This window comes from Paroedura picta, chromosome 4 (assembly GCF_049243985.1).
Source record: "Paroedura picta isolate Pp20150507F chromosome 4, Ppicta_v3.0, whole genome shotgun sequence".
Taxonomy (NCBI): domain Eukaryota; kingdom Metazoa; phylum Chordata; class Lepidosauria; order Squamata; family Gekkonidae; genus Paroedura; species Paroedura picta.
The window spans coordinates 27292126-27316397 of record NC_135372.1 but is presented as its reverse complement, the minus strand read 5'-3'; the positions used below and the strand labels follow the sequence as shown (position 1 = coordinate 27316397).

General features: G+C 48.1%; 2 protein-coding genes across 5 annotated transcripts in view; both read right to left on the bottom strand.

Annotated features, from left to right (window-relative positions):
- ABCA7 (ATP binding cassette subfamily A member 7) overlaps positions 1-12324 on the bottom strand; it is a 101056-nt gene extending 88732 nt beyond the window's left edge. For 3 of the 4 annotated variants that reach the window (XM_077332067.1, XM_077332068.1, XM_077332069.1), the window contains exons 1-3: positions 12215-12324; positions 1586-1711; positions 428-521 (exon numbers count right to left, since the gene is read on the bottom strand). In XM_077332067.1, coding sequence (XP_077188182.1) covers positions 428-521; positions 1586-1651 — 160 coding nt within the window. In that variant the 5' untranslated portion in view covers positions 1652-1711; positions 12215-12324. Of the gene's footprint in view, positions 1-427; positions 522-1390; positions 1531-1585; positions 1712-12214 lie in introns of those variants that run through there. The other variant, XM_077332070.1, reaches the window with a different exon arrangement.
- Positions 12325-15658: 3334 nt separating this feature from the next.
- Positions 15659-24272, bottom strand: part of CNN2 (calponin 2) — a 30821-nt gene continuing 22207 nt past the window's right edge. Inside the window, exon 7 of the mRNA XM_077332066.1 lies at positions 15659-20359. Coding sequence (XP_077188181.1) covers positions 20108-20359 — 252 coding nt within the window. The 3' untranslated portion in view covers positions 15659-20107. The remainder of the gene's footprint in view (positions 20360-24272) is intronic.

Here is a 24272-nt window from a genome sequence, read left to right as displayed (position 1 = left end):
TGTTGGCACTACAAGGGTATTATTACTCATCTAGAGGCTATGTAATTAACGTACAAGATTTATTCCAAGGGTAATGTTTCTACTGCTATATTTATTATTTCTTGCAATGGTTTAGTTTTTCATATAAATAAAAGAACACTACCTCCCCCAACCCGCCCACCTCCATCCCAAGATTCAGGACTACATGGAGCCCCCGGGTCTGATCCTGCAGAACTAGTATGGAAAGCTTCTGTGTTCTCTCCATGGCATGTTTCGGGCCACCATTGTTTTGTGAAGGTCAGCCTTCCACCCTCAGTTGATCTCCCCACACATGGACATCAGGTGCTGTGGCAACCAGCCCATCCCATAAACCATTTCTCCTTAAAAGGTCCACTCCCCCTCAAGGGAGCACCAGCCCTGATCTGGGGGACCACTGCTTCAGACTCACATTCATGCTGCTCGAAAGGCGGGTGGGAGCGCCGCACCGAGATGAGGATGAAAAACAAGAAGAGGGGCCAAAGGACTTCCACTATGAGCTGAACCTAGGGAGAAAGAGACAGCAGATGAAGGACCCTTAGGGCAGGAAAAAGCAAAATCACGTCCCTTTCTGCTCAGTGTGACCAAGAAGAGGACCTGGGTGGGGGTAAGCAGATGAAGAGGCAGGGCCATGCAGCCCTCCAGACTCAGGCGTTAGAGATTTTTCCCCCTCTGCTCAGGAGAGCCATGACCCCTGTGAGAGATGCAGAGCAGAATGGTCTGCTGATTTGATTCAGTGTAAAGCCAGCCCAGGTCAGTGGTTAGCCAGATCTACCATGGAGAAACCCCTGAAATATCCTCCAGGCTTCGAGATACCCCAGAAGTGATGTCAGCAGGCCCCACCTTTCTGCCACGCCCCCAGAATTCATGTGTCACTAGAAGTGTCATGACTCAGGCACGCCCACCGGATGTGACATCACCAGGCCCCGCCCACAGCATAAGAAGTGACAGCACGGAAATATTTTCAGATGAATTGCGAACAGAACCATATATAATTACTTAGCTACCACCCAATTGGCGAAACCCTTCCGGAACCATTGCAAAATCCTGGTTCAGAAAGCCTGGGTTGGTGTGTTGGTCTAGGATCGGGAAAGACCCCCGGTTGAATCCCCAGTCTGCAAAGAATGTTCACGAGGAGGGGAGGGGGACTGTGGATCAGTGACATACTCTTGAGCTAGCCTACCTCATAGGGTTGCTGTGAATATAAAATACAGCAGAGGGCAACGGTGTAAGCCACTGGGTTATAGACGAGGTGAAATAGAATAGAATAAAATAAATCAGTTTTACAGATTCCATTCAGGGGATTTGGGCCTCTTTGCAGGATTGTTAAATCCAGCCCACTCCCTCCCTTGCCTTCCCTCTCTCAGGAGCTCACCAGATGCATAAGAGGAGTTTTTGCATATGCAGCTCTCAACTACTTCTTTTGTAGTTAATCTTCAAGAGCACAGGGGCCCAATCCAAACTATGACCCGCAGGTGAAACAGCCGCAGATTTCAACAAGGTAAAGAACAGCCCTGAGGAGCAATTTCAAGTTAGGGAAACAGCCCTGGAGTTCTCCAGAAGAACGCACCGTCTGCCTGCGTCGGTAGGTGAAATTCTTCCACATCAGCAAGGCCAGCTGGATGCCGAAACCCATCTTGTAAAGCAGACCAAGCTCTCTTCTGCGTCATGCTCTGTCGCCAGCTGGCTGGTTCGCCTTCAGGCACAAGGAAAACTTGTTAGTTTAGGACTGCCTGCTGCTTCTACTGAGTTCAGCCTCCAGGAAGATCACAGGTTTGGTGCTGCAGATCCTAGTTCTTTCCAGCCCCCTCTACCAATACACGCAGTTTATTCAACAGAACTCCCATCACTTGCCCCTTGACATCAGAGCTGGACCAAGTTGACAGCGTTTTAAGAGTCTGAGCCAACAAAACTCATTCCTGCTCAGGATGCCAGTCTCCAGGTGGGACCTGGGGAATCCCCCAGAATTACAGCTCACCTCCTATCTATCGGGATCTCTTCCCACGGAAAACACGGATGTTTTGGGAGGTGGACTCCAGGTCTTTGTACCCCACTGAGGTTCCTGTCTTCCCTAGTCTCTAACCATAAATTTTCAGGAGTTTCCCAAATTGGATCTGTCAGCCCTAATGATGGCTTGTGATGGAACAAGCCTGCTCCAGTCTGCAAGCCTCTTTCACCATGCTCTCCAAGGCTTTTTCAACACCTAGAGAGGTTTTTCTTTCTCAGGTGACCTGCAGCCGCCACCACCCCCTGACCTTTATATGGAACTGCCCACTGGGAAGGTTTGGACTCCCAGCTTCCCTTCCCAGCTCTGAGACCTTGCCTCTGTGTCTTCTGCTACCCAGCGCCTGATCATTATGGGGACAGTTTACTGCAGCACCTTCCCAAATGCCACCCTTCCCCTGGCCATCCTTTTACAAAGGTCTATGTGGTACAGAGAACCCCTACCAGCATCAAAAGTTATGAAGTATTCCTTAAAAAGAAAATGTTCACATAGTTTTAGCACAGCACCAGACTGAGCAAGGGACTCAAATTAAATGGATATAACACAATTCCTCTATCCCTCTCTCTGTAGGTGTTAAAATGTAGGACAGGCTCCTTAAATTAGGAAGTTGCAGATCTCTACAGAGTTTCCATTAATTGAAGCATTCTTCAGGTATCCAGACCTCAGTTAAGAGTCCTACCTGCTCCAACATACAACACAAAGAATCCCTTCCATTTTCCAGGAATTTTATCACCTCTCTTTTTCCCACTCATTGACCAGAGGCTGGGTCAGAAAGGCTTTTCCTGAAGTTTCCAGAAATTTCCATCTCTCTAATTCCTTCACATCTCTGTTCCCTGTTGCAGGGTGGGGGAAGCTTGACCATCCCATGGTATAGCCTGGGGGTGGCCAAACTGTGGCTCTCCAGATGTCTATGAATTCATGATAATTGTAGCCTGTGGACATCAAGGAGAATCACAGTTTGGCCACTCCTGGGCTAGGCCTAAAAGCATTTATATGAAGGTGGCTAAGGGAAGTCCGGAAATCAACTGAATGGACTATTCCTTTCCTACGTGTTCAGAGTGAAGGTTTTGTTTATTTCAAAATGGCTGCTTTGGAGGATGGACTCTATGGTGTTACATGCTGCTGGAGCCCCAGTTCTTCCCAAACTCCACCTCTCCCGGGCTCTATTTCCAAAACTCTAGGAACATCCCAACCCAGAGCTGGCAACCCACAGAAGACATTTAGAACCATAGAACTACAAGGGGCCACACAGGCCATCTCATCCCACCCCCTGCTCAATGCATGATCAGCCTCAAGCATCCATTATTAGTATCCATCCAGCTGCTGCTTGAAGACTGCCAGTGAGGGGGAGCTCACCACCTCCTTAGGCAGCCCATTCCCCTGCTGAATGAGAGTCATAGAACCTAGAGGAAGGGGCCACACAGGCCATCTAGTCCCACCCTCTGCTCAATGCAGGATCAGCCTCAAGCATCCAGGATAAGCATCTGTCCAGCTGCTGCTTGAAGACTGCCAGTGAGGGGGAGCTCAACACCTCCTGAGGCAGCCCATTCCACCGCTGAACTACTTGGACTGTGAAATGTCTCCTCCTGATATCTAGCCGGTACCATCCTACACGTAGTTTAAACCCAACACTGTGGGTCCTATCTTCTGCTCTCTGCCTTCCTCCGACCTTTCCGTTTCTTAAACAAAGCAATTTAATAATCCCTCTGCTTTTAACAGAAGAACCACAAACATTGTGTCTCCCTTTGATGAGGCCATGATTATCCAAAACATTCCGGCATAATTTCCCCCCACCCCCTGGAGAAAAAAATGATTTAAAAATCCTTTCCTGGAACGGATTCTCACTGCACCACTTGAGAAAAACTGTCTAGAAATCAAATTTTCATCACCCTGATCTAGCCGAAGTTGGCCCAGTATCATCAGGTCAAGCAGTTTGCAAATGGTGTGAGACATAGGAGCCCAGGCCAGTGAAAGGCTGGCAGCCTTGCTTGCCACACAAGGGACTAGCTTAGAATCAAAGAGTTGGAAAGGACCTCCAGGGCCATCAATTCACAACTACCTGCTCACCCACAGTGACCCCAAATGCATACCCAAGTGATCCATCACCACTAAAAATCTCCAGAATCCAGCCTGGCCTGGAGGAAATCCACCTACCATACCACAGTGACGATCGACAATTCCCTGGGTAGGCAAGGAAGGGCCACAAGAGACAAACACTGGCACATCCCTTCTGCTCACCCACAATCTGCCCAAGTTCATAAAACTAGCATTCCACTTGTGACCGGTTAGCAAACCTGCTTTGGAGGGAAAGGACTTTCTTCCAATTTCTAGCCCTTCACTGAATTCTGAATCATTGTGGTGTGTGGTTTAAACTGCCACAGCACTTCCTACAATGCCAGTTTTTTGCCATGCAATCTTCATTGGAGATTTTTTTTTACATTCCAAGTTGAACACTATAGCATTGCGTAGCATGCTATCACATTATAGCATGGAGCACTAGAGCATGCTATAACATTATAGCATGGAGTTGAGGCCTTTCAATGGGGCTGCCATAGTACTAAAGTGCTACAATGATTTAAAGTGATAGTGCTCAACTCAGAACATTAAAAATAAACAAAGGAAATCGTGTGGCAAAAAAGAGCAAGCGGGGTGGGGGGGGGAGCAGCACTGTTTGAAATGACCATAGCGTTTCAGAAACCGTTTCATTAATAGAAGGAAATTAGCTGTTTTTGAACCCCTCATCCTTGGACCTCTTTACTCCAAATTGGGCCAACAACGAATAACACCCAGTTTCGAATGGTAATGTGAATATCTTCTGGGACTATGAAAAGCTGACTTCTGTGGATTAAGCTGCTAATAAGTGCACATGAGTAGACCAGGCTGTTTTTTTCTGGCTTCTTCTTTTTTCATTTGCATCCGGCAGCTAGTGGGGCTTCTCTGTTTTGGTTTCTTCTGGCTGGCTACCTTCATACCTGCCACCAGTCACTGAAACATTTTCGGCCAGACTATGCTGAGTCAGCCAGGAAAGAAACCTGAGTGAGCATCTCCGAGCGGCAAAAGAGGAGGTTGCCCAGGGTAACAGCCTCTGAGGATTCCAAGGACACGTAAAGAACAAGTAGGGGGATAACAAGAGTAGCTCAATCTTCCTGGGAAACGTGACCCAGAACCAGTTGGACCTGCCCATCTACCTTCCTGCTGAATGACTCTGCAACAACCACAGCTTGGGCACCGCTGGAGAAAAGGAGAGCAGCCAAATGCATGTGTTAGTGTGTGTGTGTGTGTGTGTGTGTGTGTGTGTAAAAGGCCCTCAAGGTGCAGCTGACTCACGGGGACCCCACAGGGCTTTTAAGACAAGCGATTAAGCCGAAGTGGTTTCCCACTGCCTTTCTCTGCTAAGACTTTGGTGGCAGTGGATGAATGAATCCAGCATTTTAAAAGCCTTGTAAAGAAATCACATCCCAATCCACCAGAGCACTCCTGGGGTCCAAGCCAGCAAATGTCCTAAGTCAGTGAGGGAAACCGATTCCGAGCAAGCAAAGAGCTCTTTGTTCAGTGGCAAGAACACAAATCTTTCAGACTCACGGGGCCAGATTCTGTGCAGCAGGCTGCTTCTGCAACTGGAGCATCATCCATCAACGTACGCAGGTGAAATTAAGGGTGCGGGATCCATGGCTTAGCATCGGAACTCAGGCTTTGTGCTCAGATGAGCTCACAATCGGTTCCTTGGTTGCTCCCAGTGAAAAGTTCTAGGGCGACGGGAAAGGACTCACTCTGTCAAACAGCCTGGAAGCAGAATGGAGCTCCCATGTTTTCAGCGCCCCAGAATGGAGTGGGAAGTGCATGCAGGGGCGCTCCGGAGGGCCCCAGCAGGTATACAGTTGGCATGCAATTGGTGAAAGGGCACAGGCAGTGGGAGAGCGTGACAGGAGTATGGGCATAGGGGTGAGTGGAAGGGATAGAAGAAAAAGAGTTGGTTCTTATATGCTTTTCTCTACCCGTAGGAATCTCAAAGCGGCTTACAGTCGCCTTCCCTGTCCTCTCCCCACAACAGACACCCTGTGGGGTGGGTGAGGCTGAGAGAGCCCTGATATCACTGCTCGGTCAGAATAGGTTTATCAGTGTCGTGGCGAGCCCAAGGTCACCCAGCTGGCTGCATGTGGGGGAGCGCAGAATCGGACCTGGCATGCCAAATTAGAAGTCCACACTCCTAACCACTACCATTGGTAACACAATGAGGACCTGGGGGAGGGCCAAACAGAAGGGGTGGGCCAAATGGAAGCCGCCCCTCCTTGCAGCAGCTCAGACCACATGAGGCTGAGAGGTGGGGCCGGCACTGTGCCAGTGCAACACCCCATGCAATGGGGCATGGACAGGTGGAGCAGAGGCATGTGGTGGGCCTGCAGAGACCGAGGCCGGCCTGCTGGGGTCAGGGGCAGGCATTGGCATGGCTTTCTGTGCTCCCCCCAGATGCAGACACGCAACTCTGAAGCCTAGGCAGGCAGTTTGGTGGGGGGGCACTTGGGGGCCTCCTGTCCTGGCACTGGGCAGCTATTTCCTGGGCCTCCCCCCACCCCCAGGATATCTGGCAGGCAGGTGGTTTGAAAGGCCTCACTGGCCTCACTGTGGCTGGCCTGCAGGCCAGCCTGTTCCCTCTTCCCAGCCACTGTGCTCAGCCGATGTACCTGACTACTGCCTTTTCCTGCAGGTGGAAGGAGAAGACGGAGGTGGTCAGGGGTGGGGCATCCATCATTGGATTGGTCTTCTGGGGTAAGTGACACCCCAGAGGTCCAAAGAAGAGGCGGAGGCAGTAGGGGCCAGGACAGACCCTACCTGATTGGCACTCTGGGGCTAGTGACTCCCTGGGGGCCCAACCAGGTAGGCAATGAGCCTGGAGACCTCCCACAACTTCGGTCATGTTTTATATATGTTACAGATTGGCATACAGTCCTGATTGGCTTACATGTCTAGAATTCGGCGAGAGGAAAAGCCATAAAGGAACATGATCTGTAACTCCGTTTTGTCCAACTTCGTCAGAACTTTGTCCAACTTTGTCATACCCTACCTGTTCTGCAACCTGCATGCGGTTTGACCATTCTGTGCCTATGGACTCTGGACTTTTGAAGCTCTGCCTCAGAACTTTGCCATTATTTGTGCTTTAGTGAGTATACTGTGTTAGTAAGAGATATTTCCTAATGTTCTTATTTTTCACTGCTTAGTATAACAATTTACCTATGTGCACCTTAATAAATACAACATAATTTTTTTTAACCTTTTGTCTAGTTCTTGAACAAGCTAGGTGGTCACTTGTGCCCTGCCTTGTGCTACTCTATTAATTCTCTATTGTGTTTTCTTGGATTTGGACTGAGTCAGGTCTCCTGTTAATTCCCTGACTGGCCTAAAGACTGTCTCTGGGACTGGAAAGCCTTGGGAACCATTCAGAGATGGTGACAGTCCTACCTAGCAGAGAGGCTGGCGTACCTAATTTCCTTGGCTTTGTATTCTTGTTCTGACCCCTCTTATGGACATCCATTTAGTTGACGTCTGTGGACTTGGCCTTGGCTAAGTGGGGTATGACCACATAAGTATACACCAGGGGTAGTCAAACTGCGGCCCTCCAGATGTCCACGGACTGCTGGCAGGGGCTCATGGGAATTGTAGTCCATGGACATCTGAAGGGCCGCAGTTTGACTACCCCTGGTATACACTGTTCTACCCCCTCCCCTTCATCACTCGAGGTGACTTAAACAGAGAGGTCTCTTAGGGAACTCCATGGCTCAGGTCAGAATATCTTGAATCTAAAACACACAACCTTCTCATCTGGCCTAAGAAGAGATCAGAATATTCCAAAGGACACTGCTGATGCCAGGCCAGCAGGTCCCAAAGACACTTAAGGTGCAATCTTTTATTCATGAGCCCCGCATCATAATTTTCTTGTATAATCACCCTTTACAGATACAGCATCTCTTTCTCTCCCTCATATTTAGACAAACAAACCAGATTTGTGTTTTTTCAGTACATTAAAGTACAAGCAAGCCAGAAGAACTGGGGAAATATTTCCTACCTGGTGGAACAAGCTCCCAGAAGAGCCGAGGGCCCTGACAGAGCTATTTAGGTTCTGCGCGTTTGGTTGATGCTGGGGGTGGGGGTGATAGCCAGAGTTATTGTGGTTCCACCCTATTACATGCTTTACGATCAGATCCCCTGGGGTTTATATCATCTAAGACCACCTGCATAGGACCTAAGGCTGGAACAGCATAGCTGAGAATGGGAGAATTAGAGAAGTTCTGTCATCATTTTATTGTAATAGTTTGTTATGGGGTTTTATGGGTTGTTTTTGTGATTTTATTGATTTTATGTTTCGTAAACTGCCACGTGACGGCTATAAATAAATAACGTTACTGTGCATGCACCCACAAAAAAGGAGATTCGGTCACTGGCAAAGGCTGTGATGACGCACCCACGCACACCTTTTCAAAGGAAGCGCCAAACACATGGGGATGGTCCGAATTCAAGGAAGATCCCCTGAAATAAACGTCCTTTTGCAGAAAGGGTTTCCCAAAGTCGCAGCATCAGCTGGAAATTCAACCAGCGGGGAAACAACAATGCTGAAGTGCAGAAAGGGTCCTGGAGAACATGGCTGCTCTAAAGAATGGACTCCTTGGCCTTACATCCCATTGATGTCCCTCTCCTCCCCAAGCCCCTCGCTCCTCAAGATCCACCCCCAAAGTCTCCAGGTGTTGTCCTAGCCAGGGACAGAAACCTTATGGATACTGAACTGTTAATTTTGTTAAGCACAAAGACGCAGAAAACGCGGCCACCCTGGACAGTTGTTGCTTCAGACCAGCCCTGCTTTTGAGATTCCCCACAGGAGCAGTCAACGGTGGACAGACGAAACCCTCTTGACTTTCGCACACCTGAGCCCCCATGGCAGGAGTGTGATCGTGACTCACCTCACGCATCTCCCAGGACTATTAGCCTCGCAGTAAAATATGAACCAGAGCATGGTTGCTAGAGGAGGCAATCTTTAAGAAGACTCCCCCCTCCCCCCTTGAGACAAAGCTGCCTTTTGTTACCATTTCCTGTGAGCCAGAAAAACAAAAACTCTTGCAGGAGCTTTTCATACATCTATAATTAAATTCTCTCCTCGGGGCTCCTGCCACGGCCACCCACCCAGCCTCCCCACTTGCTCATATGTGTCTGAAAAGACTCATCTTGCTCAGCTATTAGACCAGAGATTGATCCCCAACCTTGAAAAACCTGCAGGGCACATTTGGAATCCTGAGAAGGGGTGGTGAGCACCAACCAAAATGGCTGCCATGGGAGGTGGAGCCAAATACAAAATGGCTGCCACGGGAGGCAAAGTTGAATTAATACCTTCCTACTAGGGATGTGTGCTTTGGTGTGGCTCGGCCACCTTGGCGATCACCGAAGCCTGGGGTGGCTCATATGAGGCCAGGGCCACGGTGTGGAGAGGAGGGGCAGTGGTGTGCCGGCTGGCGGCCGCACGCAGACACAGAGCTCTACGCCTACATCCCTACTTCATACTATGAGAATCTTCGATCACCCAGAAAAGCCAACTGTTGATTTGAAACAAAAGATTTCATTTATTGAGTAAGTAAGCACTCTCATCAAAGAATTGTTGAAACAGGCAAAAGATACAGGTCTCCACATATAACCCCAACCCTGCTCCCCCCCCTCCCATGAGAATCCAGAAAAAGCACGAGAACAGCAAATAGTCACAACACCCAGATAGCAGTACTGTAAGACTCCAAAGGGTGAAAAGGGGTGGGGGAGGGAGGGAGATGAATTGAGAGGGGTGAGAAGGACAGTGAGGGGTAGAATGCAGGAAGGAGCATCAGATCAATAAACATGGCCAAGGAGACAGGCTGACTCCAACCACTACAGGGCTACCACTCTACATACCTAGCTACATAAACATTAAATAATAGCAGAAACAACAGGATTTTGATATCGCATAATTCCTGAAGAGCCTCTTGTGGCTCAGGGTGGTAAGGCAGCAACATGCTGTCTGAAGCTGTCTGCCCATGAGGCTGGGAGTTCGATCCCAGCAGCCGGCTCAAGGTTGATTCAGCCTTCCATCCTTCCGAGGTCGGTAAAATGAGTACCCAGCTTGCTTGCTGGGGGGTAAACGGTAATGACTGGGGAAGGCACTGCCAAACCACCCCGTATTGAGTCTGCCATGAAAACGCTAGAGGGCGTCACCCCAAAAGTCAGACGTGACTCAGTGCTTGCACATGGGATACCTTTACCTTTACCTTTAATTCCTGAAGAGAAGGAAAGCCCTACAGAGGAACAGAACCACACACCAAGGAATACCCATGTGCTTCCCAGGTGTTCAGGTTAAAACCTTGTCATTTGAATAAGGGCAGCCAATAAAAAGGTTTGCCTCACAGTGACCTCACCCTCACTTTCTGAAGTAAGGCAGGGGCAGTACTGGTGGGCACCATGTTGGGGAACCCTGTACTAGACTCTAGAAAGTTTAACAACCTGCCCAAGGCATGTTTATTTGAAGTAACCCTGCGTTGAGCAGGAGGTTGGACTAGATGGCCTGTATGGCCCCTTCCAAATCTATGATTCTATGATTCTCCTCCCCCCCCTTCACTTCCCAAAATGGATTCAAGGTAACCTAAAGGGGAGGATGGGAGAAGTAACTTTTGCAAACTGTTCCAGGGGGGTTATTCTAACAAAAGCGCTTTGTGCCTCCTCAATCTTCTAGGTGCAACAAGGCCTGTTTTTTTTGTAACAGTTGCAAAGATTTCCTATGCAATTACTTGCAGTAATTCTCAGGAGAATGCCTGTTTGCAAATCAGAATGTCGTGTTTTCTCAGCCACCCCTGTGAAGCAGCTGTGGCTGGAGCCAGCTAGAGTGGGGGATGAGGTCCCTCAAGAACTTCAAGGCTGAGATATGAAGCCAGGGTCTCCTGATCCTTGCCCATGGCTCTAATCCAAGGGTCGCCAAGCTGGATTCTGGAGATTTTTGGTGGAGAAGATCACTTGGACATGAAGTTGGTCTCACTGCGGGTAGGCAAGTAGTTGTGAGTTCCTGCGTTGTGTAGGGGGTTGGGCTAGATGACCCTGAAGGTTCCTTCCAATTGTATGGCAATCCTTAACAACACGTGTCAATCAACACCAAAGAGAGAGATGTGGAAAGGCTAATGTTTTGGTTGAGCCTATGGCAGACTCATACATTCATGAGGTCTACAAAGAAAACATTTTGCCAACTGCCCTGGCCGTCTCTATTTAATTGCCTTCTTTCTGGAACTTAATTCAGGCCTTGAGGGATCAAGGTTGTCCCAGGGTAGGAAAAAATTTAGGATTACATTCCTTTGCCAAGAAACTAATCTCATTACTGAAGCTGATCTCTCCTGTATTCAGGAGAAGGATTTCGTTGCACGAACCAGAGAACCTTTCAGTGGGAAGTACACCTTCCAAATGGCCTGTGCAGCCGAAGATTTGTTGGCCCACATCAAACTGAAGGTCGTCTGGAGCCCCAACTCCCCCATATGAGGAGTAGTAGCGCACAGGCCTTTCTGTCCTTCCCCAGCCCCCCAAACGGGGTTGATCGATGGCACTGCATCACTGAATCTCCCCCCCCACACACACACACAAACATCCTGTTCAATACAACAAAACAAAGGTCCAGTGGCACCTTTAAGACCAACAAAGATTGATTCAAGGCGTGAGCTTTCGAGTGCAAGCCCTCTTCCAATAGTCCTTGAGCATTCTTTGACATGACAGCAACTCAACTCATCAGCCCTGGCCCTCAATTAACTTTGAGAAAGCCAGCTTCTTTTTAAGAATCTCCCACTTTTTCTCCTCTGCGGGATCAGGCCAGCGGCCCCTCCAGTCCAGCACTCCGTGTCACACAGCCAGGGGCCCTCGGGAGGTCCACCAGCGGGGCCAAAACTCCTGATGCCCCCCCAAAGCCCCAAGAAGACAGAGCAGCCCTGCCCCAGACAGACTGTCCCACCAAGCCCTGGTGGCTGAGAGCCACTCATGCACCTCTGCTCCAGAAGCTCACAAACCTCTCCCCTTGATGCTGCCCACACTGGTGGGCGCCCCCCCCCATCACCCCACTCCTGCGGCAGGTGCTCTGGACTCCCCCCTCCTCCTCCTCCTCTCCTCCTCCTCCTCCTCCTCCTCCTCCTAAGGGGCTTCCAAGAGGTCGCCTACCTGCGCGTCTTCTTCCTCTGCAAGGGCCAGAAGAAGAGCTGTTGCGGGAGCCCTTCCAGCCAGCACCCCGCCGCCCGATACTCGAGGCTCCTCTCCCTGCCTGCCCGCCCCCCTCGCCTCCCCCCTCCCCTGTCTCCTGCCCGGCCGGCAGCCGCCGTAGCCCCGCCCCCGCCGTAGCCCCGCCCGCTCGCCGGCCGGCAGCCGCGGAGGGGAGGAGCCTGGCGATTGGCGGCCGGCGACGCGTCACGGGGGGCGGGTCTCTGCTCTGTAGCCTCCCCCAGCAGCGTCTTGAGGCAGCCCCGAAGTGCCATGGCCCCTGTGCATGCACAGAGTGCACTTCCTTCCATGGCCCCCGGGCGGGGGGGGGAGAGGGATGCCGCGCCAGAGGGAAGCACGCAGCTGTCACCAGGATCGCGCACGAGTCTGGCGGGATCCGCACATCTGCCAGTAAGCCCCTAAACCAGGGGTAGTCAAACTGCGGCCCTCCACATGTCCATGCCAGCTGGCAGGGGCTCATGGGAATTGTAGTCCATGGACATCTGGAGGGCCGCAGTTTGACTACCCCTGCCCTAAACCAACAGCGTCTGAAGGGCCCCTGCTCCCTCCCTCCCAGAACTCCATCAGTGAGCTCTGGACCTGTTTGCACTGTTTGCATTGTTACAATTATCAGTTATTATTATTATTATTATTATTAGTATTCAATTTATTTCCCGCCACTCCCTACAGGCTCGTGGCGGGTAACAATAGTTATAAAATCCTCCATTAAAACCCCCGTTAAAAGACTATAAAAATACCCAACACGGCGGAAAATACCAGTCTCCCCTACCCGAACAAGGCCGTTGGTGGATGGAGGGTAATGATGACTTATGGTTATTCATATGTTATGGATTGCTTCATGTATTGTTTATATGTTTTATGTAAACCGCCCTGAGCCTCCAGAGAGGGTGGTATATAAATAAATAAATTGTTGTTTAATTTATTCATTAATGATTTAGCGCAAAAACTGGAACCTATTAATGGTCACCCCCCAAAACTTGGTTCCCAGCATATTCCTTTGTTGTTGTATGCCGACGATACTACAATACTCTCATATACAAGGGTTGGCTTACAACAATACTTACCCACCTTTTACTGATATTGCCAAGATAATAAGTTAGTAATTAACTATGGTAAAACAAAAGTTTTGATTTTCTCTAAGAGCTGGCATGCAATGACTTGTTCTATTGGAGGCACTTCAATAGAACAAGTCAAAACATTTAAGTATCTAGGTGTTACCTTCCAATAAAACCAGAACTGCCAACGAGCTATCAATCTGGCCAAATCCTCATCTTCCTTGATAAAACAGTTCTTTTTCTCTGCAAAAGGTAACCAATTTATTCCTGCAGCAATTAAAATTTTTAATGCCAAAGTAATGTCCCAGCTCCTGTTGGGATGCCCCTTATGGGTTCCAGCCTTTTAACAAATCTATTGAGGGTGTTCAATCTGCTTTCTATAGGCAAATTGCAGAGGTTCCCAATTGTGTCTCCTACCATGCCATTTGCGCAGAATTTGGCCAAATTAGGGTATAGACAAGGGCCTGGATAGCTACTTTTAAATTTTGGGTCAGACTATTTTTTAGAATAGGAACTGGCAGCCTTTTAACTTGTCTAAAAAGTGACCCTCTTAAATTTAGATGGTTCCAGGCTATTGAACAAAAATTAGTCTCCATTGGCATCGATCTGAACTCCCTACTACCTCTGGAAGAAAAATGTATCTTCCGGATTATTAAACAGAGAATATTAGACCATGAGCAGCAGGAACTCATACCTACCCAGCCTCGAGTCTGCTCACCAGCATTCTTTGGCATCACTCAGAGAAATAGTATGCCTACATATTTGCATCTTCTTGATGTCCCACCCCTGAGAAGAGCTTTTCTCCTGGTACGAATGAATGCTTTCCCCTCAAAGGTCTTAGAGGGAAGATTCCACCGTATCCCATACCATGCGAGACTCTGTCCGTGTGGTTCTGGCTGCCCTGACTCTGTCTCACACATTTTGCTAGATTGCCCCTTATATGAGCAGTGTTGGGATGACAGCTTTGTTGCTTTGCTGGGAAACAAGCCTTCTGTAAGTAAATCTATGACCTTGCAATTTCTGCTCTCTGACAAAGACCCAGAGGCAACCATTTTAGTTGCCAGAGTTTTAACTAAGATGCTTTTATAATATGCTGCCTACCTTGTATTTTATCTTTTATAGTTTATTTAATCATTTTAAGATCTGTTTGGTTGTGTAACCCCATGGCCTATTTTATTATTTTGTTGAAATTTTAAACCCTATTTTTATATGTCTTATACATATTTTATGCCAACAAAAGGTTACTGACAGACAAATAAATAAATAAAATATTAGTATGTGTATGTAGTGATGCAATAGCAATTTTAGTCCCATGTGGAGTTGCAATTCAAGTGGGTCAGCGTGTCGGGCTGAAGCAGCAGAACAAATTTAGGGTCCAAGGATACCTTTTAGACCGACAGTTTTATTCAAGGGATGAGCAACAACCTCTCCCCAATGCAGAATTGCCCAGACTTGGGTTGCCTCCGTGGCTCAGAGAGGCCGTGGACAGTACCAAGATCTGTGGGATCCAGCAAGTCAGAAGGAAAACCCCAGGCAGGTTCCTCTCCGGCAGCCACCTCAAGAGAAAAGCTGAGCAGCCGTTCAAAGATGCAAACATATAAAACCCTCAGGAGCTCAGTTAAGCTCTTTGCAGGCACAGCATATGTGGGACAGTCTCTCTAAATGTGGATCTGGTCAGCTTCAGACCTTAGAACACATTTTATGGGCGTGTGAAACCTGGTCTGATTTGAGACAAAGATATTTGTCCTCCCTCCTGATCAGTTATGTGAACGTTCCATCACAAAACTGTTGTGTAAGCAGTGAAATGGAACCACAGAGTGAGAACCCCGATTCAAACAACAGGGACATTGGTTAGCATGCAGGATCTGTCCTGCCACTGGATTGTTTGGAAGTTCCAATTAGTTTAAACCGGGGATCTTGCACAGAGCCAATAATATGCTCCATGGAGAATCTGGGACTGTCTATAGGTTCGGGTGGGTGGGTTGTTTTCTAGTACAGTGGGTGTGCTCTAATAAGGAGCTGATGTTTCACTCCATGAGTGACTCTGCATCTTCTTGAACCCACTATCAAAAACATCATCCAGTTTTTCATCCAGTGGGAACTACAGGCAGTATGGAGGGAGAGCTGGTCCTTTGGACACTTCAAATTGATCTCCAATAAATTAGCAATCAACGTAACTGTTTTGAATATGACATTTTCCCACCATATCCCCCTACCGTGGCCAGGCTATTGTATTCCAAATTAGCTGTGGTTTCCAAGTTGTTATCTTCTTGCAAGGATTTGGAAAACTGTGTTTAGGGGTGGGAAGAGAAAAAAGACCCCAGAAATCCAGTTTTGCTTTTGAAGCATTTTATTGCCTATATTCAAAAACATTGCAAGTTCACATTGTATCTCCAACATCCCAATTTCACAGCCCCCGTCCCCTCCCTCCTTTCCCAAAAAATTGCATATAGTTATATCCATACAGTGAGGGAAGACTATCCAGTTTGTTTTTCCAATGTAAAGTTTAACCAGGAAAAGAACATTTTAAAGAAGCAGCAACATGGAAGATGCCATCTCGTGACAACCTTAACATGACTGAGAATCTTAGAGCACCCTGAAGGATAACCAATTTATTTGGTGCAAGAGTCAATTTTGGCAAATGGATCAAGACTTGCCATTTGCCCTACCAGGGATAGCAACTCATGGGTACAGAAGGGCCGCCAAGGAAAGGGGTCTTCAGCATTATTCACTATAGCAAGGACCCTCAACCTTTTTGAGCTGGTGGGCACTTTGGGACAACCACAAATGGCTATAGCAGGAGAAGAAAAGACACAGAATCCAGGAGCACCTTAAAGACTAACAAGATTTGTGGCAGGGGAGGAGCGGCTTTTTGGAGTCCCTGCTCACTTCTTCAGATAGACCAGGATGGGTGTCCCTGTTAGTCTGTCTGGAGCAGGAGAAAAGAATTCAGCAGCAGCACCTGCAAGATTAGCTACAATTGTGGCCGGGGAGAAATTTTCAAGAGTTCCTTTTCACTTCTTAAAGTCCTAATGTTGTCAGTCTTTCTTGCTCTTTTCTATTGCTCCAGACAAACTAACAAGGCCACCCATCGTGCTACAGGAAGGGGGACCCATTTTACCTTCAGTCACCCAGACTCTTGTGCTGCGGTGTGTGCTGCCAATGCAACTTTTGAAAGATCTGTACAGCCATTCCAATTTCCAATCAGAAGTCACGCCCATCGTGACCTGAAAGCACTTGACAAGCCCCAGGAAAGGCACGCCACACTGGGGATTCCTAGCCTGGGATACATAGACCACCGATTCTGTTCCCCCTCATCATGTACTTTAAGGAGATTTATATCCCACCTCTTCACTTTTTAAATAATACAGCTAGGCAGCTAAGAAACATACACAAAAAAGTACCCAAATCAGCCATTAACATTTACAAGAGGACCTGATATCACTTAAGTAACCATGTATGTTTAGCAGTAGAAGAAATGAGAGTTTTGCTATTCCTATAGAATTGTATGATCCTTGAGTTGGAAATGGCCATAGAGGACATCTAGGCCCACCCCCTGCTCAATGCAGGATCAGCCTATAAAGCATCCAGGATAAGTATCTGTCCAGCCACTCTCAGTGAGGGGAAGCTCACCACCTCCTTAGGCAGCCCATTCCACTGCTAAACTATGAAAAACTCAGAGACTAGGATTATGACCAGATCATAGCATGGTGGAGGGGCCACTGCCTCCCTTCTCCTGGCCAGCTATACTACTTCAGAAGGCAGGAGCAGAGATTTCCAAAGAAATAGTTCCAGAGAGCAGCCATGTTGGTCTGCAGTGAAAGAATTAGGATAGAACCAAATAGCACCTGAGAGGCCAACGTACACCAGGAGCTGGGCTCTTCAGAGTGTATATCTCCAGAATCTTCCTGATCCCTAAGGTATGACCAAATTGCTCCCAGGTTCATCTGGGAACAATATGTCCTTTAAAGGTGGCCCACCCTGTACATTGTCTATCTCTAACCTACCACCTGTCCGGGCCACAAAGAAGTCAGCATTGGCAAGCTACTGAAACATCTGGGCCCCTGAGGGGTCACACTGGGGATCTCAGACTCAAGACCCACAGCAGAAAGAAAAAGCCTTCCTCATCAGTTAGCTTTTAAGGTGCCACAAGATTCTAGGTTTTGTTCCAACTGGCTAAAAAGCAGCTTCTCTTCTGAAACTGAAGACTAGACTAGGGTAATTGGAGGAAGAAGAGTTCCTTTTATACCCTGCTTTTCATTATGCAGGAGTCTCAAAGCGGCTTGCAATAGCCTTCTCTTCCTCTCTCACAACAGCCACCCTGTCAGGTAGGTGGAGCTGAGAGTTCTGAGAGAACTGGGAGTGGCCCAAGGACTCCAGCTAGCTGCATGTGGAGGAAGAGTGGAGAATCAAACTCCACTCTCCAGATCCACTGATCTTTAACCAGACAAAGAGCAGGGTCTCATGGTCAGATTTCCACAGGCAGGACAACATATGCAGACTTCAGAGTTACCACAAAACTCCATCACATGTGAACAACATGTCCCATAGATAATTTTTTAAAGGTAAGAAAATAAACACCTGGTGTGCTCCCCAGATAACTACATTCCTTTCTTCAACCTTGCCAATGTCTCCCAGCTTTTCAGTGATAGATTCAAATGGGTAGCCGTGTTGGTCTAAAGCAGCACAATAAAATCGGAGTCCAGTAGCACCTTTAAGACCAACAAAGATTTATTCCATATTTATTCCATAAATCTTTGTTGGTATTAAAGGTGCTACTGGACTCTGATTTTTTAGCATTTCAGTGAGTTACCAGTAAAAACAGCACTTATTAATTTAAAAAAATACGAGGCATTACTGCCAAAAAAGTTAAGACCAGTATGTCCCATGACTTGCTTGAGAGAAAAACATATAACGCAGAGAGATGAAATATTTACAATTGCTTTGAGAAAATTCTTGCTTTGGCATGAGAGAGTAAACAGGAATGTATGCTAAGAATTTTGGTCCCTTGAGGAAGTGATGTTGAAGCAGCAGGAAGGTGCCTTGAGTAAGGTATGAGTTAAAAGTAGATGACACACTCTTACCTCCAAAGCATTTTCAAGTTTCTCGCCCTCATTATGTTAAAGCAAAACACTTGGAATGCAGCCAACTGTGACCCTGACAATGTCAATATCTTAAAGTACTGAATAAGCTACACACAGCTCATCTTCCAGAAAACGGACATTATTACAGAGTTTTCACAAGAAAGCGACACTAAATTCCAGAGACTGGGATTTGGGGAGTCCTCATTGCTTTGGGGATATTTCAGGACAGAAAAACTAGGTATTATCCATCAAACATTCCCTCAGTTGCTGTGTTTACAGCTGGCAGGCAACTACACCTAACAAAACTAACAGCTCATGGAACTAGCAGAATAAAAGAACACTATTTTCTCGGATGAATTCCAGAAGCCTGCAGAGAGCACAGAAAGAGCTACCGGGTACAGAATCCTGCGTCCTAAACTTAATTTATATTTTAAAAAGAAAAAAAAAACACAGCAGTTTCTAGTCCTCATGCCACAAAAAGGACGCTTAGAAACTCATACGACCCAGGAAGCCCAAGTTTTGTAAGGTAGTAAGGGAGATCCAGGACAAGGCCCCAAAGTCCCGACTCTGTCTCAGGCCTCCTCAGGATCTGTCTGTTCACCAGACTGGTAGAGAAGCTGCCCATCAAAGTGGAGAACATTCTGCTGGCTGAAACCGTTTGACTCCACCTGACATGTGGCTGCCCAGGGAATCGCCCCTGGAGAGCTCCCGCTATGGCCAGTGAGCTCCAGATGAGCACAGGCAATTCCCTGGGAGACAATGACTGCTTTGGGAGGGGAAACCCTGTGGCATTACACTTGGCTGAAGTCCCTCACCCTGCCCACCGCAGGCTCCACCCCCAAAACATCCAGATCTATAGTTGGCAACCCTAGTCTAATGCCCCTTCACCATTATGCACACCAAGAAAATAAGATACAGGATTGTAATGCATCTTGGATCCTTAAGGCTTCCGGTGGTCTAAGGCAGGGGTAGTCAACCTGTGGTCCTCCAGATGTCCATGGACTACAATTCCCATGAGCCCCTGCCAGCAAACGCTGGCAGGGGCTGGTGGGAATTGTAGTCCATGGTCATCTGGAGGATCACAGGTTGACTACCCCTCGTCTAAGGAGCAGAGAAAAAGGCAAAAGCACAGCCCAACGCTGCTTCTCGTGTAGGAAAAAGTCACTTTGAACTAATCCCAAAAGACATACGTATCTAATTTGGAAGACCTGGTCCTAGTCTGCACACAAGAGATAATGCACTTTCAATGCACTTTAGAAGTAGATTTTCCTGTTCCGCACAGTAAAATCCAGCTGCGAAAGCACATTGAAAGTGCATTGTCTATTGTGTGCAGACTAGGCCCTGCTCAGTTTGCAGAATTGGTTTTGGCTTAGTTAAACAGGTTTTTAAAAAGAACTGTGCTCCCCTGCAGAATCTGACTGTTTTTCTTTGGCATATCCACACTGCACTTTTGGGATGACCCGCGGGTCTTATGGACTAACTCAACACTCGGGGGGGGGGGGGGGGGAAGAGAAGCAATGATATAATCATGATTTTTATTATTTCATCTCTGCTTTTTTTTAAAAAACGAAAAAGGATCCCTTTTCATTAAAAAACAGGTTACAAAATACACACGTTACTGCAGTGTCGTTGACAACAGGGGCAGAAACTGTAGAGGAAGAAGCTTACAAGACTCAAAAACTGACTTTGCAGCCTCTCTAATCTTCCTGATCCTGATAACAGTAATGTTCAGGTGAGTTCTGATCCTGGTAGTTGGCTACATCGCCGGGGCTGCCCAGAGGGCAGTACTTGGGGTCATAGATTTGGCGGCTCATGCCAAAAACCTGGCCACTTTGGCTGGGCCCCTGGGGGTAGCCCATCTGGAGAGACATGGAGCTGTCATCACATTTGTCCGTGCCTGTCTTGGCATCGTAGATGTGTCGTCGGGTGCCGGGAGCTGTCATGCCCACCTGCAAGGAGAAAAAGACCATTCAGCATGGAGGAGCCACAGAATGTGGCAAGGAGAATTGCTTGCTAACATATAGACAGCGGGAGCCATTGATCATGGCTGCAGGGGCCCAGGAAGCAGGAAAGGGCAGGAAGCATGAATCACTGAAAATAAGGGGTTGGGGGGATTAGTAAAGCTAAAGATGGGCTGCCGTGTTGGTCTGAAGCAGCAGGACAAAGCTTGAGTCCAGGGGCGCCTATAAGATCAACTCAGTTGCATTCTGGATAGAAGTTTTTGTGCGCACGTATGCACATCTCGTGGCAACTGACAATAAAAACATACAGTAAAAGAAACACAACTGAAAGCGTTATCTCAGAATAAAATTTCACTGGTCTTCAAGGTGACAGTGGACTCAAATTTGGTTCTAGAAGAACTGAAATTATGCAAGTACTAGGGGCAAAGCCCGTTGTATCCAAGAATACAACGGGCGCTGGAGCTTGGCAGTGGGAAGAGGAAGGGGAGGAGTTGTCCAGTCTGTAAGGGCATGGGGTTGTCATGTGTGTTGTGTGGGAGGTTGTGGTGGCATGGTGGCAAATGAGGCCATGGGTGTGGAGAGATGGGTGTCAAGAACCTGTGGTTTGGAATGTTTGTTGAGTGTGGGAGAATTGGGAGTGTGGGAGTGTTGGGAATTGTGGCATAATGGTTACAGATGAGCTTTCCAGAGCCATGTCCTCAGATATGTGAAGGGAAAATCACACTGGAGACTCTTCTTAGGGGAAGATTACATGGCAACCAATTCCCCCCAGTTCTGCATCATTTCCCTTCTTGTGTGAATTAGGCCACAGACACCGAAATACCCCTCTGTCCTAATACACATGGGGTAGTCACAGTACACAGGTGTCCACCCTGTCCCTGCCTTTCCATTTTTTCACTGTTGATAAAATGTTGTGTGCCCACATGCTTCTTTCATGGTTGCTCCTTAGAAGAATGGATTTTTGTACCCTATTGCTTACTACCCAAAGGAGTCTCAAAGCGGTTTACAAACACCTTTTCCATTTGTCTCTCCACAATAGTCAACCTGTGAGGTATGTGGGGTTGTGAGAGGTCTGAGAGAACTGGGAATGGGCCGCAGTGATCCAACTGGCCTCAGGTGTCTCAAAGCATTTTCCAAGCATCTTCCAGTCCTCTCCCTCTCACTATTTACAGTTTCAGGCTGTAAGTATTTATGTAGATCTTCCTGCACTTTCCAGACTCACAGGACTGATGCTGGTCTGCCTGTCTGCGCCCCAAAATACAAACTGGCTGGCCATAGCCCATAGACCAGGAGGGACACCCCTGCACCACTCCCTCCCAACTGCAGGCAAAAATGGCTCCTTTGGAGGCCTTGTACGATTTTGAAGTCCCACCTCCAAACCTCCAGGAATATTTCTAACCCTGGGGTAGCCAACCTCCAGGTGGGGCCTGGAGAGCTTCTGGAATTACAGCTCACCTGCAGAGTATAAAGATCAGCTCCCCAGGCAGAAAGGGCTACTTTGGAGAGGGTTGTGGTACAGAAGAAACATTTAAGGCCTCCCACACGGGTTGTTGTTGAATTGAAATACTTGAGGGCTACTGCACAGGGTTGTTGTGCAGATGAAACAGGAGACAAAAGAACCAGTTTCGTCTGCAGAATAATGCTGTGCAGTAGGCCTCAGATCTGCAGAGAGTTGCAAAAAAGAAAGACACATGGCTTGGCTGTGTCTATCCCCCGGCCAGAGCAGTATTTTAAGTGAGAAGGGGCTCTTCTGTGGCCTCCCTGTCAGCCAACTGTTTGGCAGAAGGGGAAAGTCCCCCCCCCTCAAAAGGTAGGCCCTCAGTCTCCCCTGCGTTGCTCTTGGAAAGGCCTCCCTCCCCTCAGTCAGGGCCTGTCAGAGGCTCCTTCGCAGCAGGCCTGGAGGGAAGGGGGGAGCGCACTCTCCATCCTCCGGCCAGCTCTGTCAGGGTTCTGAGGCAATTTGCAGTTGGACATGGCAGTTAGGACAGCCTTGGGGTGAAAAGGGCTTGGCGCAGCCTCTGTTCTCACCCCCCTTGGCAGCCCTTCTGACCTCCTCTCCCTTTGGTGGTCAGGAGCAGACTGGCAGCCATTTATCCAGATTGCCCCTGGCTGGATGGAATTTTGTTCTGTCCTGGTGAGAGGCCAATCGGAAGGCGCTTTGCACCTTCCGATTGGCCCCTCCGCTTGTCAGTCCAGGGCCATGGGACCAATTGTTGCCCTTCCTCATCACGGACTGAGCCCACCCCAACACCCCTTACTGTTTTATTAAGAGGGAAAAGATGTTTTGCATTATTTGCTTTCCAATGTATACCCCCCCACCCCTTCCAGTATGCCAGCTGGGGTCGCTTCCATCATTTCATAAAAACATAGACAATAAGTCTTAAAACAGCACAACAGCACAACTGCAGGCACACTTCCTCAGACTAAATGGAACAAGAATCATCAGAGTACAGATAAAGGGCAAAAGTCAATTAGTGGCAAATTAGTAAACTGTGTCATAGTATCCAAATTATGCAGTATGATCATTCTTTTGATAGGAAGACCATCAGGGCCAGGTGCCTTGCCTGATTCTAACTCTGAAATTAACTCTACAACTACCTCTGGGGTCACGGAGATCCAGTGAGGGACTCTCAATGTGATAACGTCGTTTGTCTTAACAGGAGGAGACAAAATCATCAAATATGGCAGTAAAATGATCTACCCAAGATTAGGGAGAAAGAGGGATCCATACAGAAAACATGATTGCTAAGTCTGTCTGCCCAGTAGACATCGGAGGCCATCGGAGGGCAACCCAAGCTGTCTCCACCCCATGGCCAGGACAGAAGCCAGACTGAAATGGGTCAACGACTGAAGCTTCCTCTAGTTATGCCAAGAGTTGGTCTGCAGCTGCCCTGTCAGCCCCATTTCCCAGAAAAGTCAGATGTGGAAAGGGATGGCTGTTGGCCAGGTCCCAGCATTCCAACAATTATTTTTCAGTAGAGACCAGAACACTGCCACCTTTAGCCTCCTCGGGGATTCCCTGGTATACATGACATCAACTCAAACTCTGGACCATCCATAAGCAGACTTTCTAGCTCCAGTTACAGATCCAGGTGATATGCTGTACCTTGCAAGCCCCTTCTCCCAGGTTGGGATATAAATGGGTGCCCATTCACCTATGAGGTACCCATACAATTATACAGCCATGTTCAGAGGCCCTTCTTTGGATGTCCCACCTGCTGAGATTAGGTAGATTCCAACCCAGGAGAGGATATTCTGGATTGTGACATCAAGGCTTTGGAACTCCCTTCCCGGTTGTCATCTTCCGCAAACAGAACAAACTTTTAGTCTATAAAACTGTTGCCAGAAGGAGATGCAACCAGCAGATGGGCCCAGACAGACAGAAGATCAACAACCCACTGGCTGGATCCAGAATAAGAACAGACTTGCTGGATCAGAGAGTGGTCCACTTAGTCCAGCATCTCACACAACAACCAGCCAGCTCCTCTGGAGGGCCAACAGCAGGGCAGAAAGGCCAAGGCCTTCAGAACATCAGAACAGCCATGCTGGGTAAGATCAGTGAGGATCCACCTAGTCCAGCATCCTGTCTCACACAGTGGCCAGCCAGTTCCTCTCAAGGGTCAACAATGGGGCATTGAGGCCATAAGAAATAAAGAGTCCTGCTGGATCAGAACAATGAGGGTCCACCTAGTCCAGGATCCTGTCTCACACAGTGGCCAACCAATTCCTCCGGAGGACCAACAACAGAGGCTGAGGCCTTCATAACAACATTAGAAGAACCCTGCTGGATCAGACCAGTGAGGGTCCATCTAGTCCAGCATTCTTTCCTATATTTTCCCTGGAGAGCCTATAATGGGGCATAGAGGCGGGGGCCTTCCCCTGATGTTAACTCTGGCTCTGG